Below are 23,670 nucleotides of genomic sequence, written 5' to 3' on the forward strand. Positions count from 1 at the left end.
TGGCTTCCAGTCTTAGTAGATCCTTCCCATTCACCTCCACATGTTGTTATTCTTCTCATTAAAAATCAAAATGGAATCAGTCAAACCAAAGCAAACCAAACCCAACCCTTTCTTTATCCCTGCACCTCTTCCGTGTCCAGTTTCTCTCTTTCTCCTGCAGGAACACATCAGAGTTGCCCACACACACTGTCTCCAATTCCTCTCCCTCTCGTTTCTCTGGAAACCCACCCACTCAGCCTCTGTCCCACCAAGTACTCCATTGACATTGTTCTGATCTGCGTCACCAACTACCTTCATGCTGCTAAATCCAATGGCTAATTCTTGGCTCCTAGCACTCACCTGATCTAAAAGTATCTTTGACACAATCACTCACTCTGCTTTGAAACACTTTCTTCAGTTGGTTGCCAGGATAACCTTCTTTTTTTTCCTCCTACCTCACTGGTTTCTTCTTATTTGCCTTTTTTTCTTTTTTTGTTTCTCCTCCTTGTTTAGACTTCTAAATGTTGGCATGCCCCAATGCCTGTCTTTCAGGTAAACCTTTTCCATTAATACTCACTCTTGGGGTGGGGGTGATCTCACCCAGTTCCTTGACTATTATACACAATCCATGTATGTATTAACTAACGCCATATTGGGATCACCAGCACAGACTGCTCTTTGAACTTCGAATTTGTATATCCAACTGCCTACATGACATCTTCTCATTTGTCCAACAGATGTTTCAAACTTAGTGGTTTCAAAACTGATCTCCCAGTCTCCCTTAAGGACCTGCATTTCCCATCATCTTCTCCATCTTAATGGTAGGTAATCTGGTTCTCCAGGCTGCACAGGCCAGAACCCTTATGATAAATCTTCATTTCTCTCCCAACTCACATTCTGTCAGTCCTTTGCTGGGAATTCTACAACAGCTTTCTATTTCATTCAGATTCCAGCAAAAATCCTTACACAAGTAAGACACTCCAGTGCCCTATACTCATGGAGAAATGCCCACTATCACCAGTTATGAGAAGGAGGCAAATTAAAACCACAATGAGATGATGCTCCGAGCTCACAGTTGAAAAGGATTGGCAATAACAAGCACCGGAGAGGACTTGAAGCGAAGGACACACCCAAGCACTGCCCACTGGAATGAGGCCTGCCATGGGACACTGTTTGGCAACAGCTACACTAAAACTAAACAGAAGAATACTTTACTTCATTTAACAAAAAAATAAATTTTTATGTCCACCAAAAGACACATACAAGAATATGCACAGGAATTTTATCTATAATAACCCCGAACTGGAAACACCTGAGATGTCCATCAATAATGGAACAGACAAGTTATGACATACTACAAAGAGAATACGATAAAGCTCTCACAGACATATTATATAAAGGAAGACGCATAAACATATGTTTATATCAGTGGTTCTCAACCTTCCTAATGCTGCAATGTATTTTCATTGTTAAAAAGGGGTCACAAGAACCACTGGTCTAGATGATGCCACTTACGTGAAGTTCAAAACAGAACTAGCCGTTGCCTTTATAGGAAAGTCATATTGACTGACATGAGGTGACAGGGCTCCTGGGCTATTGGGAATGCTAAATATCCTGATCTGGGTGGTAGTTACACAGATAAATATATTTCAAAAAATTCATGGAACTGTATGCTAGGATTTGTTCTTTATGTACATTATGCCTCAAAAAGGTAAAAAAAAAAAAAACCCTTCAATAAATATTTATTGGGTATCTACGATGATAAGAACTATTCAGGGCCCTGGAAAAATGATGAACATTTCAGAAATAGGCCTTGCTCTTATGTGATCTTAACTTCAGTTGGAAACACACATATTAATCAAATGACAGCAGGAAATTATAAATTGGGACGACCCATATGAAGGGAAGGAGCCTGGTGCTTTGAGACTGCACAAGAGTCTGGCCAGATCTGGAGAAGGGATAGTTCAAGTTGAGGCAAAGTGAGCAGGAAAGAGAGTGCTACCAGCAGAGGGAACAAGTGCCAAGAACCTGGTACCAAAGGAAGCAGGGTGTATCCAGATGGAGGAAGCTGGAGTGACCAGACCACGCAGGCACCCGTGGGTGGGCAAAGGACTTCGGCTAAAGGACAAGAGAAGCCACTGACAGGTTTTAAGGGGAGGGTGCCATTGGTCAAATTTGTGTTCAGAGAATTTCTCATGGACCCTGTGAGGATTCAGAAAGGTAAAGCAGCTCTGAGGACACCCAGGGCAAGACTGTAATTCCAGTCTAGAATTGGCCTACCTGGGAGAAAAAGCAGGAAGAATAGCAAGAGAAGAAAGTTACTGAGTATGGCAGATTTTAAGTCTTTATATTTAACAGAGGTAATTCTATCTGCAAATCAGTGTGCAAAAAACAGTAACACAGGTTGCCTCCAGGGAAAGGGACAAAGGGCTAAGGAACAATAGGTGAGATTTTTTATACTATAAACCCTCTAACACCTCACACACTTTCAATCATGTGCATATATTACTTACTCAAAATATAATTAAAATTTAAAATTAGTAACACTTAACTGGAAGCTTCCTTATGTTGCAAATGTTGCCCTGGGAGTCCCTCTTACTGATACAGAGTTATAACAAGCCCCTTTGGGTCATCTAGCCTCCATGAATAATCCTCCTGGAGATCTCTGTGTCCTGCACATTCCTTGTGAGTGAGAAGGTGATTTACCTTAGAGAATCACTTAGAGAAAAAGCTTCCTGAAATGTAAACAGCCTAAATCTAAAAAACACTTGTGCATCATTTAAGATATGAAAGTTTACTTGGTAAAGGAAACCTTCTAATATCCTGGATTTTTAATTCATTGTATTGAGCTTTTGTCAAATTGCAGGCAACAACAAAAAAAGTGCAGCATTATTCAAAAATGAAAGTTGGTGATATGGCTCACGGGACTATATTATAAAAACAATCCAGGTAGTTATAATTTCCTCATGTTTTAAATCAGTGAAAACTAGAGTTGTGGCTGTCCCACAAACTGAAACCATATAAATTTTTAGAAAATGAGTCAATCATGAGATTAAAGTTTCAATTTATAGCACTTCTGTGTTTTAGTTACAAAGTCATAAATAAACCTAGCATGACAGAGAAGGTAAATATTTTCTCAGTTGTTTATGCAGCCAAGGAGGAAAGGAATTTAACATGCAATTAACCACTTAGGTGTTTCTACTTATGCACCATATGGTCTTTGTATTTAAGATAAAAACAAAAATAAATATTGTTTTCTTTAATATTTCCTTAGCAACATCAAATATGCTAAGCTAGCTCAACTCGGGGAAGCACCTTCACCTCACAGAAGAGATTTTCCATTTGCAGGAGAGCTGGGGCACAAGAATGGGAGAAAACATATCTTCTTCCCAGGGGGGAGGGGAAATTAAATAGGAGGAATAAGCATTTTTACCAAATAATTTATGTAGACTACTTCTGGAAAGAGAGAGAGAAGTGAACTTTCAGGACCACTCCGGGGCTCTGGTCCTATTTAGTAGACAATATGTTTTTTACACATTAAAAAAAGAAACTCCATACCATTCTTTAAACCAACTTCTGAACAAGTGTGAGGTAAGAATAGCAAAGGTCCAAAGCAGCCCTAAGACTCCCCACGTGATCATGTTTCTCTTACCAGCCTTACTTTAAAAATAATTGGAAAAAAATTTGATTGCCATTTTAATCTAGATGACAGAAATCATTTAATAATTATTTATCTTCATGTCTTACCAGTTATTCTAAAATTAAAGCTTTTATTTTATTTTATTTATTTATTTATTCAGAGATAGAGTCTCACTTTATGGCCCTCGGTAGAGTGCTGTGGTGTCACACAGCTCACAGCAACCTCCAACTCCTGGGCTTAGGCGATTCTCTTGCCTCAGCCTCCTGAGTAGCGGGACTACAGGAGCCCGCCACAACGTCCGGCTATTTTTTGTCGCAGTTTGGCCAGGGCTGGGTTTGAACCCGCCACCCTCGGTATATGGGGCCGGTGTCCTACTCACTGAGCCATAGGCGCCACCCTAAAATTAAACCTTTTAAAATAAAATCATTTTGTGTTAGATGCTACCTAAGGTCAGTAAGTAGTGATATACTTTTACACTAACAATTGAATTTACAGAATTGATTTACAGAACACTCTCCTAAGTAAAGTATCTCAGGAATGGAAATGCAAGCACCCTGTGTAGTCAATACTGATCTGAAACTAGAAGATCAACAACCGCAGGCCCACAGGAGAAAAAAACACAAATTCAAGAAGGGAGAAGAAGGGAGGGAGGTTGGTAAATTCTCACCACTGGGTACAATATGCAGGTAAATGGCATACTTCCTGGGTGAAGGATTCAACTATAACTTAGACTTTGGACTTGACTTTACAAACACAAATAATGTAACCTAACTGTATGTACCCTCATATTAACCTGAAATAAACAAAACATAACAAACAAAATGAACTAAAATTGTGTAGATTCCCTGAAAAGCTTTCATATGTATATTTATAACTAAGAAAATGAAAGCAATTTTTAATATGCTGATATCATGTGTTCTCTCTATATAATACTCCCATATATAAATATATTTTCTGAACAAAGACACTCTTAAATATTGACTATTAAGTGAACAGGAAAGAAAATAAACTCTAGTAGTAATAAATCACAGCCTTACCACCCTGTGTATAGCAATGCCATTTTCTCCAAGGTGGGTGGTTTTATTTTTTTCCTATTGGGGACTATTAAAATATAAAACAAAACTCCACGTAGTAAAGTAAATATGATAATAGTACGCTCAAAATCTCTCTATACTCTTCCATTAAACTGATTTTGTCTTCCTATTCTCATCTTTCCACGTGGTTAAGAGGTCTGTTTAAAAGTTAATCTGGGATGAGCACACTGAATAAACAACTGGGTTTACCACTGGTTGTACTCCATCTCCCAATTGGTAAATTAATGGTTACTTTCTTTGTACATATAATCGTGGCAACAGCAATGTCAGCTCAAGAGTCTGCTCTAAAAATCAAGCAATTTCAACATGAGAAGCCCTTAAATTACACATAAATTGTATATTGAGTTCATTAATTAGAACTTAAAACAAATGTTCTATAAATGACATGTCAATGCATCATCCAGCCAATGTTACACTAAGAATAGAAAAGAACAGAGCATTATACCGTTGATTGTAGTATTATAGCAAAAACAGAGAATAATGTTTAAAATTTGGGGTTTTGCTAATACTTGAAAAAGGTTATTCCAATGAGAAAAAAGGTTATTCCAATGAGAAAAAGAAGCCAAACTAGGGTGACCTAGTTTGTGCCTTTTGACAGATACTCCTGTCCACCCTCAGGGTCATCTCCTAGATGGCCCCTCAATTTGCCCAGCAAACTTCCCACTCCATGCTATCCATTACCACAGCTTACAATACTCTCTCTGAACCATGAATCCCAAATCTGCACAGTTCCCGCCTTTCTCTGTTTTCTAGGCTTCAGACCCATTGACACAATGCTACTCATCTCCACCTGGATAGTCTAGCAGTGGTTCTCAACCTTCCTAATGCCATGGCCCTTTAATACAGTTCCTGTGGGTCACGACCCACAGGTTGAGAACCACTGGTCTACAGGGATGTCAAACAAACTCTCATCCTTGGGGCCCTTACCCCATAAAGCATGTCCAGTGTATGCAGTCCTCATCCCCATGGATGGCTTATTTTATTAAAACAGTGGTGTCATTCACACTCCTCTTTTGTTTTTAATTTTTCTATTTACTTACTTGCTTTTTCTTTATCTTTTAAAAAAATTTCAACATATTACAGGAGTACAAATCTTTTTGGTTACAAGGATTGCTTTTATAAAGCCTGAGTCAGGTTATAAGTGTGTCCATCATCCAGATAGCGTCCACTGTACCCATTAGGTAGGTTTACATCCATTCCATTCTCCCCCTGCCCCCTGCTTGATTTCCATTGAGTTTTACTTCCCTCTATGCTCATCTGTGCTCATCAATTAGTTCTAATTTAATAGTGAGGATATGTGGTGTTTTTCCAATCTTTAGATACTTCGCTCAGGTGGATGATCTCAAATTTCACTCTTGTTGCTAAAGGTATTAATTCACCTTATGAATTGATGGACATTTGGGTTTATTCCACATTTTTGCAACTGTGAATTGTGCGTAATAATTGTTTGAGTAAAGGTGTCTTTTTGATAAAATAACTTCTTTTTCTTTTGAGTAAATCCCCAATAGTGGGATTGCTGGATCAAATGGAAGGTCAACTTTTAATCCTTTCAGGAATCTCCAAACTGTTTTCCATAGAGGTTGTACTGATTTCAGTCCCATCAACAACATATAAAGGTCCCTTTCTCTCTGAGTGGATACAGTTTCTATCGTTTTTGGACTTTTCAATAAAAGCCATTCTCACTGGAGTAAAGTGATATCTCACTGTGGTTTTGATTTGCATTTCCCTGATAATTAGTGACATTGAGTATTTTTTCATATGTTTACTGGCCATTTGTATACCTTCTGAGAAGCTTCTGTTCATGTCTTTTCAATGGGGTTGTTTCATTTTTTTCTTGCTGATATGCTCAAGTTCTTTGTAGATTCTCATCATTAGTCCTTTATCAGATGTACAGTATGTGAGTATTTTCTCCCATTCCCTAGGTTGTCTGTTTGCTCTGTTTACTATTTCCTTGGCTGAGCAGAAGCTTTTTAATTTAATCAAGTCCCCTTTGTTGTTGTGATTGCCACTGGGATCTTCATAAATTCTTAACCTAGGCCAATATCTAGAAGAGTTATTTCAAAATTTTCTTCTGGAATTCTTATGGTTTCATGCCTTACATTTAAGCTCTTTATCCATCTTGAATTAATTTTTGTGAGTGGTCCAAGATATGGATCCTGTTTCATTTGTCTGCAGATAGCTATCCAATTTCCCTAGCACTATTTATTGAATAGAGCTTCTTTCCCCCAAGGTATATCATTGTCTACTTTGTCAAAGATCAGTTGGCTATATGCAGATGGTTTTATATCTGGTTTTCCATTCTGTTTCCTTGGTCTATGTCTCTATTTTTGCATCAACACCATGCTGTTTCGGTTATTACAGCCTTGTAGTATAGTTTGAAGTATGCCAATATGATGCCTATAGATTTGTTCTTTTTACTTAAGATTGCTTTGGCTATTTGAGCTCTTTTCTGTTTCCAAAGCATAGATTTTTTTTTTTCTATATTTGTGAAATATGATGTATTTTTAAAAATTTTTTGATGTTGGTATTTTGATAAGCATTGCATTAAATCTGTGTATCACTTTGGGTGGTATGGACATTTTAACAATGTTAATTTACCAATCCATGAGCATGACATGTTTTTCCACTTGTCTCATCTGTGTTTTCTTTCCTCAGTGTTGTGTAGTTCTTTTTATAGAGATTTTTTGCCTACTGTATATTCCTAGGTATTTTATTTTCTTTGTAAATGGTAGTGAGTCTTCAGTTTAACTCTCAAGTTGACTGTTATTGGTGTACAGAAATGCTACTGACTTGTATACACTGTTTTTGTAACCTGAAACTTTGCTGAATTCATTATCAACTCTTGAGTCTCTCGGTGGAATATCTGGGGTTTTCAAGATATAAGATCACATCATAGGTGAGAAGTGGTAGTTTGACCTCCTCTTTCCTGATTCAGATACCTTTTATTTTCTCCTCTTCCCTGAGTATTCTGGCTAGGAATTCCAGCACTGTATTGAATAGAAATGGTGACAATGGGCATCCTTGTCTTGTGCCAGTACCTAGTGGGAATGATTTCAACTTTTCCCCATTCAGTATGATGTTGGCTGTCAACATCATATATGGCTTTTATAATTTTGAGATATGCTAAGTTTGTTGAGAATTTTTATCAAGAAAAGGGTGTTGAATTTTGTCCAATGCTTTTTCGGCATCTATTGAGATGATCTTTGTTTTTGTTTCTGTTTATGTGGTGAATCACATTTATCAATTTACATATGTTGAACCATCCTTGCATCCGTGGGATGAGGCCCACTTGGTCATGGTGGATTATTTTTTTGATGTGCTGCTGAATTCAGTTTGCTAGAATTTTGTTGAGAATTTTTGCATTTATATTCATAAGGGCTATTGATCTGTAGTTTTCTTTTTTTGTTGTTGTCCTTTCCTGATTTTGATATCAGGTGATACTGGCTACATAGTATCTAGATGGCCTTCCCCAACTAGAATTGAGTTGGGGAAGATTCCCTTCTTCGAAATACTATGGAATAATTCTGCAATATGGTAACAACTGTTCTTTGTAGGTCTGATAAAATTTGACTGTGAACCCAGCTGCTCTGAAGCCCTTTTTTTGTTGGGAGATCTTTTAATGCCGTTTCAATCTCATTGCTTGTTATTGGTCTGTTCAGGAGCTCTATCTCTTTCTGATTGCCTACTCCTCTTTTATTACCACCTCCCAAACTATAAAGCTCTCCGATGGCTGATGTGAGCCTCTAAAACCTCTCTTCTATTCTGCTTCCCCACGTGTTTCTTTGGTTCTGGAATGCTACGCCTTCAGGAATGCTTGCTGATACAAAACAAATAGGTGTAGGTTGCCACATCAACAAGGATGTGGAAGAACACAGGAGCACAATGAAAATATGAAAGGCACCTCTTCTTCTCATGAATGTTTCAGGGAAGAAGCTTCCCTCTGGAAATTAAAAACTAGGCTCCCAAAGACATTTCCTCTGAGCTAGCTGCAACATGCCCCAGAATGTCTTGATCTTCTCAGCTTTATGTTCAGTCAATGTGCTCACAACTCAAAGCAACTTGATGGGCTCAAGAAATAATTTGCTTAATAATGCAATGTCTGACAGGACAGCGAGATGTAATGACTAACCAGGTAATGTACACACATCTATAAACAAGCCATTTCTAATAATAGGTTCTGTGAGGGCAAGGATTTTGGCCTATTTTATTCACTGCTATATACTAATACCTAAAATGTGTGCAGCACATAATAAAATCTTAACTCATAAATATGCATCACAAATATACCAATTATTAAATATAATTTATAATTATCTATAACAGTGTAAGTAATAGAATTAATGTATGAATACATAAATTGGGATTTGAAAATAGTTTTCTCTATGCTAAATAACAAATAAAAACATGCTTATTCTTTGGTGTGACTAAATTTAACACAATTTTCAGCTGTTTTTTTGTGCTCTAATAAGGTATTCTATAGATATAAAATTACACTTAATGTGAAATCACTTCTATATAATAAGACTTAACAGAAATATGTCTTAATAAAAATCAGTCTTCAGTAGCAGCAGCCTTTCTGCAGTGATATACCTTGAGCATACTGCAGCACATCAGGTATTTTTGCTTATTTCCCCAGTAAGCCTACAGGACACACCTACTGAAAGAGATGCATAGGTAACTGATTATAAAGATTATATAAAGGCCACCTCTCCCCATTTCAGGTAGCCTGGAATATCTGATATGTCACTTGTAACCAAGGTTAACTCTATGCCTCTATAATATGACAATTTGTTGTAGGACACAAAATATGAAATGAGTATTATTCACAAGAAACATGTCTTCTTTTCACATTTTCACAAGTGAACTACTATCACATATTCTTCAGTTCCAGAAACTTTTTAAAAATAACTTTCATTTTAGCTTTAAACAAATGTTATACTATTAAGATGGTGAATTATGAGTTGTGAAGATCATTTTTTTAGACATATTATGATGATATTTTCATGTAAAGAAAATACATAGCCAGAATTATCTTATTCTGTATATGTTACTGTTTTCAGTTTGAAGTTGGTAAAAGACAAAGAACGTCTCACTGGCAGCAAGATTTATTCAGAGAACACTGTCATACTGAGAACAGTTGTGCTAGCGACACAGTTTTACCACCCACAAAAATAGTTCAAAGTGCTGAAATACAACTGTAGCATTAACAGATCTTCAGAAACTGCAGTCCATCAATAAAATCAGCTGTTCTTGTTATGTACTAGAAAAATACTTATTAGGACAGAATCAGAGGACCATAGCTTGAAGAGGTTTCATCACAGACATGACGGTATCTCAACTGCAGTAGAGAGAGAGTAAAATAAAAAATAACGTTTTCTACTCTGAATTAAAAACAAAACAAAACACTACTCTGCATGGAAGAGAACATAAGATTAGCCTGTTGGTAATTACCCTCTATTCATAAAGAAACAGGAATTTTTGGATTTCTAGCATCAAACTACTATTAGATGAAATAGCTAATAAATCAAAAATTAAATTTGTCCATATATTATACAGAGTGATTTAGCACTCACATAAATATTAATAAACCACTGATACCATCAGCCTATTTATTGACTTGTAAACATTATTTAATATGAAATTTAAATAGTGCTTTCCATTAAATGCAGTTTTCCAAAATATGGCCTACATAGGACTAGTGCCGAGAAATTACCCATAAAGACATTAATAAGTGTGGGGACAGAGCACTAGAGACTAGTAATGTTCATTAGCACATTGCAGAGTCTGTGAAATCCTGCAGTAGAGAAGCCTGTTTAATGCTGTTTAAACCAGTATTGCTCAAAGAGAATTGATGGGACATTTTATTCCCAAGATGAGCCATTAAAGCACTTAAAGAAATACTAATATAGACACATATAAAATCACTGTCTAAAACTTTAGATCACATTATGTACATATAATTGGTATCAAATATATAAACATTATGAATATTCTTTAGGTTGTTGTTTAAATTATATTTTTCTTTCTCATTATTTAATTTAGGGGAATAAAAGGACTCATTCAAGAGAAACAATTTCTGCCTGGGAAGACACTGTAAAGTCATCTTCTATCTCACATGGATGTTTAAAACTTCTCATTCTACTTCCACAACTCTTGCTCGTCACCCCAACCTGCATGTCCAGTCCACCCCATCCTCACAAATTCTGCCTTCTGCACTGTTCTGAAGCCCATTTCAGCCTTCCCTCCTCACAGTCACGGTCCTAGCGTGAACCACCATCTGCTTCGCCCGGATGCCTGACAACCTCCTGATGGGTCTTCCCAGGTGCATTCTTTACCCCATACATTGCAGCCAAAATCATCTTTTAACACTTTAAATATTTTCTACATGCCAAGAATATATTTCTACAAATAAGGCAGGAAGAATGACAAAGTAATGAACCATATAATTACCAACAGTTTACGAAATGAAATATTTGTAAGACTTCTGTGGTCCCATTCCTTGTTCCAGAGATGTCTGATTTTATCATTATTATTTCCTCACTTTTCTTTGTAGTCTTACTATCTGTGTGCTTATCCATAACAATGTAATGCTTTATTCTGCATGACTTTGAACTTTATATGAAAGTACTAATTTGATTCTTCTGTAATGTTTTACTATACCTTATGCCTATTAGGTTCATCATCTGTGTTCCTCAATTTCCACTGCTAAATAGTAAGTATTCTAGTTGATGAATATACCATGAATTATTTATCTATTTCCCTGTTGACAATCATTTGAGTTCTTTCCAGAACACTTCCCAACTTCCCCTTCTATCCCCCCCTTTTTTGGCCATTTACAAACAAGTGCTGTTATGTATCTTTATATTTATAACACATGGTACAGAAAAGTATACCTGATTGAGAAAGTACAAACTTTCTCTAGATTATATACAGGAGTTCAACTGCTGGGCCATAGGATATGTCCACATTCAACTTTCATAAATAATGCCAAACTATTTCACAAAGTGGTTGCACCAATTTATACTCCTACCTGCAGAATAGAAGAGTTCCTATGACTCCACATCCTTGCCAAAGTTTGGTATTGTCAACCATTTTATTTTTTGCCAAACTTCTAAGGGTAAAACATGTTGAGAGTACTGTAATATGGTTTTAATTACCATTCCCTGATTAATACATCTTATATGGTTTATTGCACATCCACATGTCTTTTGCCCATTCAAAGCACTTTAAAAATATCTTTCTTCCAGATGGTAAATTTTATGTTATGTGTTATATAACACAATAAAAAAAAAGGAAAAAGAATCCTTTTCCAGTTATATGTATTTCAATAGCTACTTCTAGCCTACAGCTTTCCTTTTTGCTATTTTTTGTTTCTTTGATGAACAGATTTTAATATCAACTTAATATTTCAATTTTAAAATTTTAATATACTTGAATTTGTTGGTCTTTTGCTTTATGTTAAGTGACTTTTGTATTGTATACAGATAATCCCTGATTTGCCAATGTTTGAAAGATTTTTCGACTTTATGATGTTGTGAAAGTGATACGCATTCAGTAGAAACCATACTTCAAGTACCCATAAAATCATTCTGTTTTTCACTTTTAGTAACGTATTCAATAAATTACATGAGATATTCAATACTAATTATAAAACAGGCTTTGGCTAAGTTCTGATATGTTCAGTAAATGAGGTATATGAAATGCATTTTCTACTACAATATTTCAACTTACGATGAGCTTATTAGGACATAACTCCACCACAAATCAAAGAGCATTCATATAGAAAACATAAGATCCTGGCAATGAATATATAAAAGACTATCACAAGGAATATAAAAAAGAATATCACAAGAAATTCGTTTGCATTATCTTCTAAAATTTTAAAGCTTACTTCTCACATTTGTGTGCAGTGTGAGACAGATGCAATTTTTATTCTTGTTTAATATGGATAGTCAATCACTAAAGCATCATTTTTAAAAATCGTTAGGTGGCTCATGCCTGTAATCCTATACTTTTTGGGAGGCCAATGTAGGAGGATCCCTTGAGCCTAGAGTTTGAGGTTATAATGAGCTATGATGATGCCACTGTGCACTCTAGCCTGGGCAACAGAATGAGACCCTGTCTCAAAAAAAAAAAAAAAAAAAAAAAAATGTGTTTCTTCTTTGTCCACAGACCTACAGTATCACCGAATCTATATTCAAGAGTCCATTAATGTGCTGAGTCTGCTCTGGGCTCTGGTCCTCTTTCACTGTTCCATTCGTCCATCCCAGTCCTGTGTCTGCTGCCTTAAACTTGCAGCTTTATCTGAATCTTGAGTGGGGAAATCTACCAACTTGCTGCTATTCTTCAAAGCTGCCCTGGCTTCTTGGGCCATTACTCTTCCATATAAAATTGTACAGATTATTAGGCTCAAGCGAAAAAGCAGAATTATATTAGCATTATATTATAGTAAATGTTTAGATTCATTAGGGAAAAATGGACTTTTTTGATATAAAATCTCCTTACATAAATAATGGTTCAGTTCTTTACTTATTTATGATTTTGAAAATATATTTCAATAAAGTTTTGTTATTTTCTACATGAAGATAATATCTCAAAAAGATTTTGTAGTAGGTACTTTATACATTTTGTTGCCATAATGGTATCTTTAAAATTCTTTTCCAGTCTGTTATTCATAAATAGTGATGGAATTAATTTTTATATATTAATTACTTACCCCCGAAGTGGGAACATTTCTTATTAATTTTAATAACTTGCCTATAGATATCTTTGATTTTATCAGTAGACAATCAATCATTGGCAAATAATGACAGTTTTGTTTTTTCCTTTCCAATGCTTAACATCTTTTGTTTTCCTTGTCTTACTATCCTGATGAATGTTTCATTGAAGAAATACAATAAGCATCCTAGTTTTATTTTTTTATTTTTATGGAAACAAAGGCTTAATTTAATAAATGAAATTGACAAATGAATGAATAAATACAGAAGTTTCTAAGTAGGAAGAATAGAATATTTGTGTAAATCTCAATAAAGTCTCAGACATTAAAAAAAGGATAAACCTCAAAATAATGTCCTCCCTAAACATAGCTATGCTTCTTTTAAACACCACCTAAAACAACTTACAGCTACTAAAGATGAATTGGAGAAATAATTCCAGAGGAGAGATAAATCTCTGTATTTCCTCAAAAGGAACTAGGACAAGAATAGTGGACTTAACATCATTCATCCTTTTAAATTAAAAATGTCTGGATGTTGATTCAGAATTTGGTTGCCAATATTACTTCATCTTTATAATATTAAATGAATATGTAGAAGAAATGTGAACAGTATCAAAGTTTGAGTTCTCATCTAAAAAAGGCATAGCTTTTAATATATTATTACTATATTTGTGATAAAGAAAAGCAAAGAACAAGCAACTCAGTCAAGCTGAAGTTTTGAAGCTTTGAAGAGTATCTACTTCCTCTTAATTTTGGTCTTCCTGTGACTTTACTACTTACTGGGCATGTTTTAACTACCTGGAGTTAAACTCACATCCATGTGAATTATGGATTAAGCAAAGAATGTAAGATAAGCACAAAAACATACATGCCCCAAAGCAGATGAAGCAGGCCATCCATGTTCCATACGCTGGAAAATGCTAGTAAAATCCAGGCAATTGTTATTCCATGAATGAATAATTATTCTTATCACCACAGATTTTTATTAATACAGAGCTTACTAGTACATAGTATTACGTATTAGAACAAATGTGCAAAATCAAAAATAGGTAGTTAGCATGACTAACATTATGTATCTGGAATAGGTGATTAAGCTTCTAAGATAATCAATAAAATGAGAAAGAGCATTATGAAGTTAAAATACCCTGTTACTTTACTTGCCTGGTAAATATGAACTAACCCAGTGCATGTTTCACTGTTAGGACCTGAACATTTAGTAGACAATTATTGTTTTTGATTAACTTCATCTCTTAGCACAACATACTTGGCTATCTATTCCTGTAACAAATAAAACCACTTGACATTATTCTGTCTTTTATAGTTTACAGAGCACTTTAAAATTATCTTTCTTTCTCCTAGACTAGGCTAGAAGGACATAAATCTGGACCTGCTTGCAGCCATCACACTACCCAGTTAGGGGAGTCCCCCTAAGAAAAATACTGCTGAGAAGTGACAAGGAAGAGAAACATTTCTAACAATATTATGGGAAACTTAGATCCAACTTACCTGAATATCTCTGGCACTTTTCACTTAATACACTCAATAAATTCCCTTTCATGCTTAAGCCCTTATGAGTTGGGTTTCTACCACTTGCAACTGAGAGAGGCCTGGGTAACAGACAAGTCAGTCACAGTGCTAAATGCACCAGCCAATACTTTTTCCACTATCTCTAGCTTCCCTACAGAAACCTGGAGTAATGAAAAAAGATTGAGGATGGTTTTGAGTACCAACACAATCACTTAACTACCTATATGTTCTTAGATAACACATATAATGTTACGTGCCTCAATATAAGCCCCAAATACAAGGCTATAATCTCATTTATAAGGTTTTTTGAGGCTTAGCACCTGTAGCTCAAGTGGCTAGGGTACCAGCCACATACACCTGCGTTGGCAGGTTTGAATCCAACCTGGGCCTGCCAAACAATAACAACACTATAACAAAAAAATAGCCAGGCATTGTAGTGGGCGCCTGTAGTCCCAGCTATTTGGGAGGCTGAGGCAAGAGAACCACTTACGCCCAAGAGTTTGAAGTTGCTATGGGCTGTGACGCCACGGCATTCTACCCAGGGCGACAAGCTTGTGACTCTGCCTTAAAAAAAAAAAAAAAAAAAAGTATATATAAACAGTTTTTCGAGAGATAAATTACAGATCTTTTCCCAAAGCAATTAGAGCCTGGCATCTAGAACTCAGTAAATGGTAACAATACTCCTGCTTTCTCCCCTAATGTGGTATTAAAAAGACAAGATATGAGGGACTTTACCTAACAATTGCAATCAGTGTAACCTGGCTTATTGTACCCTCAATGAATTCCCAACAATAAAAAAATAAATAAATAAAAAAAAAAAGACAAGATATATAAAACATCTATTATAATCCCCGGTACAATATAAGGCCCTCAATAAATATTAATTCTCTTTGCAATGAAAATGATTCAGATTGGTAATCATATTTATTTTATATCACTATTTTTCTCATTATAGAAAAATAAAAATTGGGTATAGACCAGGAGTTCTCAACCTGTGGATCGCAACCCACAGGAACTATATTAAAGGGCCATGGCATTAGGAAGGTTGAGAACCACTGGTATAGACTAACTCTTAACGCCTTTGTATCCTTCCTTTCCTAGGAATCTAAAAAAACCATTGTGAAAGGAAGAAAAATAAGGACATGTAAATACATGGTTGGAGACCATTAAGTGAGCTAGGAAATTTCTAGCACCTGCTCCATAGGAGGCTTCCACATGAATGTAGGATTTCCAGTCATCTAAGGGGGAAGATAATCACAACCTACAGACATACTTGCAGAATCATTCAATTGCACACAACAGAATCAAAATGCTGGACTCACGGTATTTGGAACATAGGGTAAGCCGTAAAATTTCTCTTGTGTTTCCTTGAGAATGTCTGTGGTTGACTTCCTCAGGGGATGCTTCCCATGGTAGATTTGATCCAGAGTGGCATAAAAGACCTAGACAGAGGAAAACATCTATTTAGTTTTAGAGTCCATTATCACATCTCAAATGTGGTAGACCAAGGACAAAGGTACCAGAAAAAAGGTTATAAATCACATTTAAAAACATTCACAAAAATAAACTTACATAGTTTGAGACGTATTTCATGCCACATCTGAGATCATGTTAAAGCTCTCAACATTTTCTTGATTGAAGATATTACAAAAATTTGAACTGTATCTTTAAGGTACTCTTTATGTACAATGTAGCAAATTAAATTTGTGACCACAAAACTGGAATGTTTCCAAAATATATGTAGTTAGAAATATGAAAAAATAAAGAGTTACAACTTGTGACCCCCTGAATCTTAACAGATCCTATTTGTTTTCTTATTGGAATCTTGATATATCTTCAATGAGAGAAACGAAAAGGTCAGAATCCTAGTTACATGATAAAAGTCAAAAGAAAATTTAAATAGGTGGCGTAAGGATAGACAAAAGACTAGCAATTTAGCTTCCGGCAAGTACACATGTTAAAAAAAATTCTGATGCAGCTGTTGGAGAGTTTGAAGCTAGACCCCAACACTTGGTGTCAGGAAGCACAAAGGAAACAGATGGGGAATTGAGGGCAACTGTGGCTCAACTAGGTGAGCAGGGAAGAAGAATCATATATCCCTGAATACAGGATATAGACCATTGAAACATAGTAAGAGAAGAAAGCATTAAAGGAAGTGTGAGTATGGAATCTGCTGTTTACAAAGTACTGAAAACTAAATTTTGCATAGAAAATCTAAAGATAAAGCGCTTTTTCACCGCAACATTTGACTCAAATATTGTTTTGAATATTTATTAAACATCTGACTTAACATTGTGTAGAGTTCACCTGATATAAGAAAATAGAAAATGCTTCATTTTAAAGAAAAAATGTTGTCATGCAAATGCTTCTGATATGTATCTTTCTAATGCAGAAATGGAATTTTTAGAGAATGTGCAGCTGTTGGCTTGAAAGAAGTGAGGATTAGTTTGGATAAAAGAAAAAATTTTAATGACCTCTAGCTTCTGGTTTCACCTACATATAGAATTATGGTTCTAAATTATAAAGCTAAATTTAAACCTTCCCTAGAAAAATACAGACATTCCCTAAATATAAATATAGCTTTCCTCTAACTGGTAATCTAAACATACAGCTAAATGTAGCTCTTACATTCTATAATGAGTAACAATGCATAAAGATAATCAGAGAAGCCAAAATTACTAATTCGTGTCTTATCTATATTCTAACTGAGTAAATTATTGGGAATTGAAACTCTTAAATTCTAACCTCAATTGAGGTGAAGTTTTTGTTTTTTTTTTTAATCCCAGTATATAAACAAATCAGAATGCAAAAGTTTCAGTTCAATTATACCTTTTACAAATCATATACACATAGAATGACTTTTTCTGAATTATAAAAACAGAGCAAAATAAATTAAATGTGTATTTATTTCATGCTATTCACTGATAAACTAAATAATTCTAAAGCTATAAGCCTATTTTCCTACCCAGGGAGTCATGCATTCCTAGGACCAAGAACTTTAGTGTCCCCTCCACCCCCCTTCCTGCAAAATAAGGAGCCTATTTTTGAAACAATAATAATTCACAATTTTTAAAATACTATTTATACCCACTAAAAAAGTTGAAACAATTTACTTCCTTTCTAACCTATTTGTCTCTGCTATACAAATATAATGAAAGGTGGCACAGGGTGCTCTTCCAGCAGGAATTTCTTTCTCTGTCTCTTTCTCTAGGGGTTATTCTTTGTGGAGGGTGAGAAGGAAATGGCAAGGTTTCCATTTTAAAAGAAAATCATGGAAACAACTATTCAAGAAGAAAACCATAACCCAGAATTTTAAAAGGCAGGCATTCTACTAAAGATACCAAGAAATCATAAAATCTTTGGCTTGGCACCCGTAGCACAGTAGTTATGGAGCCAGCCACATGCACCCAGCTGACACACACACACACAAAAAATAAGATCTTTGCCAAGTAATGTTAATTTAAAAAAACTCAGAAATCCTTTTTAAATTGTTGATATGAATAGACACTAAATAATATAATTCAAATGTAAATTAATGGTTTTATCTATATAATGGATTTTTTTTCACTGAAATATAAATTTTAAGGTACAACAAAAACAGGGCTCATTCATTAATTTTTCAGGACTGAATTTTACAAAACTATAAAACAATTAAATAGTGGTTACACTCTTAAATAGGTTAACTGGATCATTATAAAGTGAGTTTTGCCTAAGATGAAAGATGGGTGTTTGGGCTATGTTTATATAACTCTCAAGATCTGATGAAGAATAAAAATTCCATAAACAATCTCAGTAATTACAAATATCTAAACATCTAGTATCATGCAGACCTGACATCCAGATGGTCTGCAAAATGTTTCTAGTCTTCATCTGCAAACCTGGGAAAATGGTTTTGAATATAATCTAACACTAACGGCAATTACTATTTTAACTTCCCATCTAAAAACATCCTTTTTTTAAAGACAAAAAAATGAATAAATATGTATTTAGTTGGGTTTGAGCCCTAACTGGGCTGCAGAAATATGTGATTTAGAAATCATGTAACTTTTCTAAGCTTTGATTTTTCTAACTAAAAATGGGAAATAATCTTATTTAACATCTACTTCATTAGAGCAGTATGAAGGCTGAATGAGTCAATTTTCGTCAAGTTCTTTGAACTCAGAGGAAAGATGTTTTAACAGCATAATTATTATAATAAACAGGCATCATGGGCAAGAATTTCAAGTTATATATTTATTTGGAAAACTTCAGAACAAAAGTCCAAACATACCTGAAGTTGCATATCAGCTGCAGCACAAACCTTTTTAGATTCACAAAGACGAGACACCATATTTTTGGGCAGTGGCTTGATAAAACAAAAGAACATATATGTGAGTGTACTCCTCATGGAGCCATTGCATTATGCACGCTTATGATTCAGAAAATTTAAAAATAACATCAAAGGTAAAAATGAACAACAGAATTTCATGTAGTTTTAAAATAACTTTTAAGTGTACTAGTTGACAAGAACACAAATGAAGACATTTTACTTAATTTCAAGAAGTGCTAACTGTCAAATAAGGGTCTGTAGAGGAAATTGTGGGATTATATGGTACTAAGATATTGGCAGTGATCTTCAAAAATCTATTTACAAACTTAAAGGGAATACTTTTTCTGTTCCTTTGCTACCAGTGAGCATCTGTTCAAGTACTCTCTCGATTTTTAAGTGCATATAACGGATTATAGGTGTAAAGATTAAAATGTCAAAAAAAATTATAATTCGTGGTTCCAGACCATATTAAAAATGAACTGACATCCTAAAGAATAGGCATTATAATGAATTGCAAATTCTTCTGTTTTCCAACCTGAAAGAACTGAAGAGGTTGGACACTTAGTTTAATGTCCCCATACGATTTAAGCCTTTTCTGTGAGACTAGGGCTAATCCTATAACATACAGAACCCCTTAAAAATAAACTAATAGTATAGTTGAAAGTACTTTGTTCAATTTTACTCTCTTTAAAATCATTAATACTGATATTTGTGGAAGAAAAATACCACTTTATACAACTCTATTTATAATCTAAGCTGAAAGCTTCTCTGAAGAGGGATACATTATCTATAAAGACCAATGAGAGGTTACTCAGTGGTATAGTTACATATGGATAAGAATGTGGGCTTTCCATTGGAAGGGGACTAAGCCACTACCAGGTATACCCCCAGCACCTAGAGGAGGGCCTAGCCTGGTACTGGGCAGACGCTGCATAAGGATTTGCTGAAGGAATCTTGCACACACGGTAACTGTTAGGAAACAGCTTCGTAAGTGAAAGGTTCCAGTAATATTTAATGACTGCTCAGACATCAAATCCGCAGCTTTTTTCTCTATTTGGCTATTAAAAAAAAGCAAACCAGGTAAGAAAGGCCATTTAAAGAGTTAAGACACAGACTGGAAGAAGTATAGTGTAAAATCTAGTATAGGACAAAGACCTGTGGTTTTCTGACACCAGGATCACCCATCTTGTGTGACAGAAAAATTTCTTCCAAAAGAATCTGAAAAAGTCAAGATTTAGTTAAGCCCTATCTGCCAATGCAATAGCGTGTGTCAAAATGTTCAGGTTTCTTTAAGCCTTACTTTATATTTTATCTTATGTTGACAGGATTCATGCTACAGTTAGATTTTTCATGTTCCACTGAGTTCTAATAGTTTTACTTTCACAAAAAAAGTATAAATGAAGGAAGACATTTACTTGTTTAATTAACAAACATACTACTACTGTGAGCGAGCACCACATTAGGAACGAGGGACACCAATGGTGAAAGGCAGGATGCCGCCCCTCCAGGGCTTCAGGGCCAGCACTCTCCACCAGGGTGCCAATTCCAGAGTTGCTAAAAGTACTGAGTGCTAGGAAGGAAAGATGTACAGGATGGCACAAAAGCCTCGACCGTGAAAGGCTTGACTGAGTTAATAAAGTAGAAGAGAGATTTGCAAAATAAATAGGTGTTATCTAGATAAGAGATCTGGCTGGGAGGGGAAAAGAAGCATTTTGAGTGGGGAAAACTGTATGAGTAAAGGGTAGAAAGAGCAAGGCTGCCGGAGTTGAGGGAAAGAAAGGACAGCATCTCCTTGCCGAGCCAGGGCCCAGCTCCACCCCCAGGCCACCTCTGTGGTAAGCCACAGAGGGGCTTTAAATAAGGACAGGTTTGTGTTTTACAAAGATTCCTCGGGCTGCAGTGAAGAGACCTGAGAGGAGGAAGGTGGGAGTGGATTAGGAAGGCCCCGTCGGGAGATTCCTAAGCTACAGGCTGAGTGCTGTGCTGGATCAAGGCCAGAGCATGCTGAAGCTGAGTCAGAGTGGACACAGGTAGCTCCTAACTGCTTCTGGAAGTGGACTGAGAAGCTGGGTTCAGGGGAGGAGGCAGTAGCAGGAGTGGGAACGAGGGGTGAAATTTTTTATATAAGGTTAGAAAATGCTGAAGCAGGTTTAGAAAAATCTGTTACAGGAAAGACCCACAGAGGGGACACAAACTAAAAATACAGAAAAGAGAGGAGAGGATGGGCTCCAGGTAGGCTCCTGAAAAGGCAGGAAGAAAAGTACAGGTGACTGCAAAGGACTGGCTCAGCTAGAAGAACAGGTAAAAGAGCTTCAGGAGGCTCCCTGGAGATGCCCTGAGGTCAGAGGGAAGAGCTGAATCCAGGGGGCTCAGGAGAGGGGGACACAGTGTGCAGATTGTTGGTGGACAGCCATCTGCTGGAGTGGCTTAGGGCCTCCCTACAGGCATAAAGAGATGGGGACCACAGGCAAACATAGGAGAGACAAGAAGAAAGGCCAGGGGAAAGGTGCCCACTGGGGAGGGGAAGTGCCAAAGGGTAAGGAGAAGCAAGCAGCTCACTGGGCCTCCAAAGGTTCACCATCTCTGCCAGTTATCAGAAATGCTGAGTATTCCATCTAAGAGCCAAAAACCAGAGACCCCTTTCCCTTTTGAAGTAGCTTATTTAGAGGCCAGTATCTTAAAGATTCAAACTTACATAAGAACAGCGAACAATATAGGACAAATTTAACAAGGCTTAATTCTTTCTTTGTCAGGTTTGCAATAAAATGAAAGATGTATAAAAAGGTAGCATGCAAGGACAAGGACAACTGAAAACAGTTTATCAGAAATTAAGTATTCAGGACCATTCGGGACAGCGAATGCCTCTGATCCCAGCTACTCACTTGAGCCCAGGCAGGAGTTGAAGTCCAACCTAGGGAACACATGGAGACCCTGCCTCTAAAAGCAAACAAAAAAACTTTCGTATTCAAAAAAACCAAATGTCACCACTGGAGAAAACTAAGTGAAGGGGACCTCTCTGTATTAATTTTTACAATTTTCTGTGAATCTATAATTATTTCAAAATAAAAAGTTAAGTACACCCCCCCCAAAGTTATGTATTCAAGTTCTATTATACATATTACAAAGAACACAAAGAACATTTGCCAAAAATATAAAGAAACAAAAGAAAAAGATATGTACAATCCAAGCAGAACAGTTCAGAGGACAGAATCATTAATCCATCAAATCACAAATTAAATAATACATTTATCTTATATGTGGTATAAGCAGTAAAACAGATGTAAAATCTAGTTTGCTTGTTAGTCAACTGGAATTAACAACTGTATTTCAGCTCTTGAAATACAGTTTCACTTATTCTCTTATAAAATACTTCCTTTTTAGGGCGGCGCCTGTGGCTCAAAGGGGTAGGGTGCCGGCCCCATATGCCAGAGGTTGCAGGTTCAAACCCAGCCCTGGCCAAAAGCTGCAAAAAGAACAACAACAACAACAAAAAAAACCTTCCTTTTTAAAAAAATAAAAGAACATAGCAAATAAAGAAATCCACTTAAACACCACATAAATTTGTTTTCTTTTAAGGCTTTTTAAAAAATAAACAACATTTAGAAGTGAAATCTTAAACTTCAAATTAAAAAATGTTTTCTGGTCAAGATTTTTTCTATAAATATTGCTTTACCAATCACCCATAAATAATCAATATTGAAATATGGTCATCCCCTCTTCTATGTGAGGGGACTGGTTTGGGAACGCTTCAGCAGGTTTTGGGACCCTAGAGGACACCAAAATCTGTGGATGCTCAAGTTCCCAATTCAAAATGGTGTAGTATTTTCATAAAATGTACACACATGTTCCTATATACTTTAAATCCTCTCTAGATTACTTTTAATACCAAATTCAATGTAAATGCTATGTAAATTGTTGTTATACTGTATTTTTTAGAGCATATGACAAGAAACAAAAGTCTGTATATGTTCAGTACAGACACAATCATCCCTTTTTCCCCAAGTATTTCTGACCTGCTGTTGGTTGAATCCACAGATAAGGAACCCACAGATATAAACAGCCAATTGTAATTCAATTTTGCTGTAATTCCCAAAGTGGTTATATCTACAGAGTAATACAGATGTTCGATATTATAGTCCCTAAAAAAATGACTCTCACATCTGATACACTGAAGAAACAGCACATTAATCCATCTAAGATAACAGGTAATGAGCAATTACATATAAATAAAAGTACATTTAAAACACCTCCACCTGGAATAATATAATTGCTTTTATTGTATTAATATGAAAATTTACCAAAGTCTGTGGCATTCAAAATAATAACTTTTTCACTATCTAATTAGTTGTAGGCTTTACCAAATTCTACATTAATCTCTGTCTTTCAAGGGAGGAAATACTGCTTT

The 23,670-nt window shown here is 35.8% G+C and overlaps 1 protein-coding gene across 3 annotated transcripts in view; it reads right to left on the reverse strand.

The window, feature by feature from the left end:
• Positions 1–23,670, reverse strand: part of MIPEP (mitochondrial intermediate peptidase) — a 224,634-nt gene that overhangs the window by 73,649 nt on the left and 127,315 nt on the right. For 2 of the 3 annotated variants that reach the window (XM_053563469.1, XM_053563467.1), the window contains exons 15-16: positions 19,227–19,301; positions 16,279–16,398 (exon numbers count right to left, since the gene is read on the reverse strand). In XM_053563469.1, the coding sequence (XP_053419444.1) occupies positions 16,279–16,398; positions 19,227–19,301 (195 nt within the window). Of the gene's footprint in view, positions 1–16,278; positions 16,399–19,226; positions 19,302–22,188; positions 22,729–23,670 lie in introns of those variants that run through there. The other variant, XM_053563470.1, reaches the window with a different exon arrangement.

The sequence above is a fragment of the Nycticebus coucang genome, chromosome 15 (assembly GCF_027406575.1).
Source record: "Nycticebus coucang isolate mNycCou1 chromosome 15, mNycCou1.pri, whole genome shotgun sequence".
Taxonomy (NCBI): domain Eukaryota; kingdom Metazoa; phylum Chordata; class Mammalia; order Primates; family Lorisidae; genus Nycticebus; species Nycticebus coucang.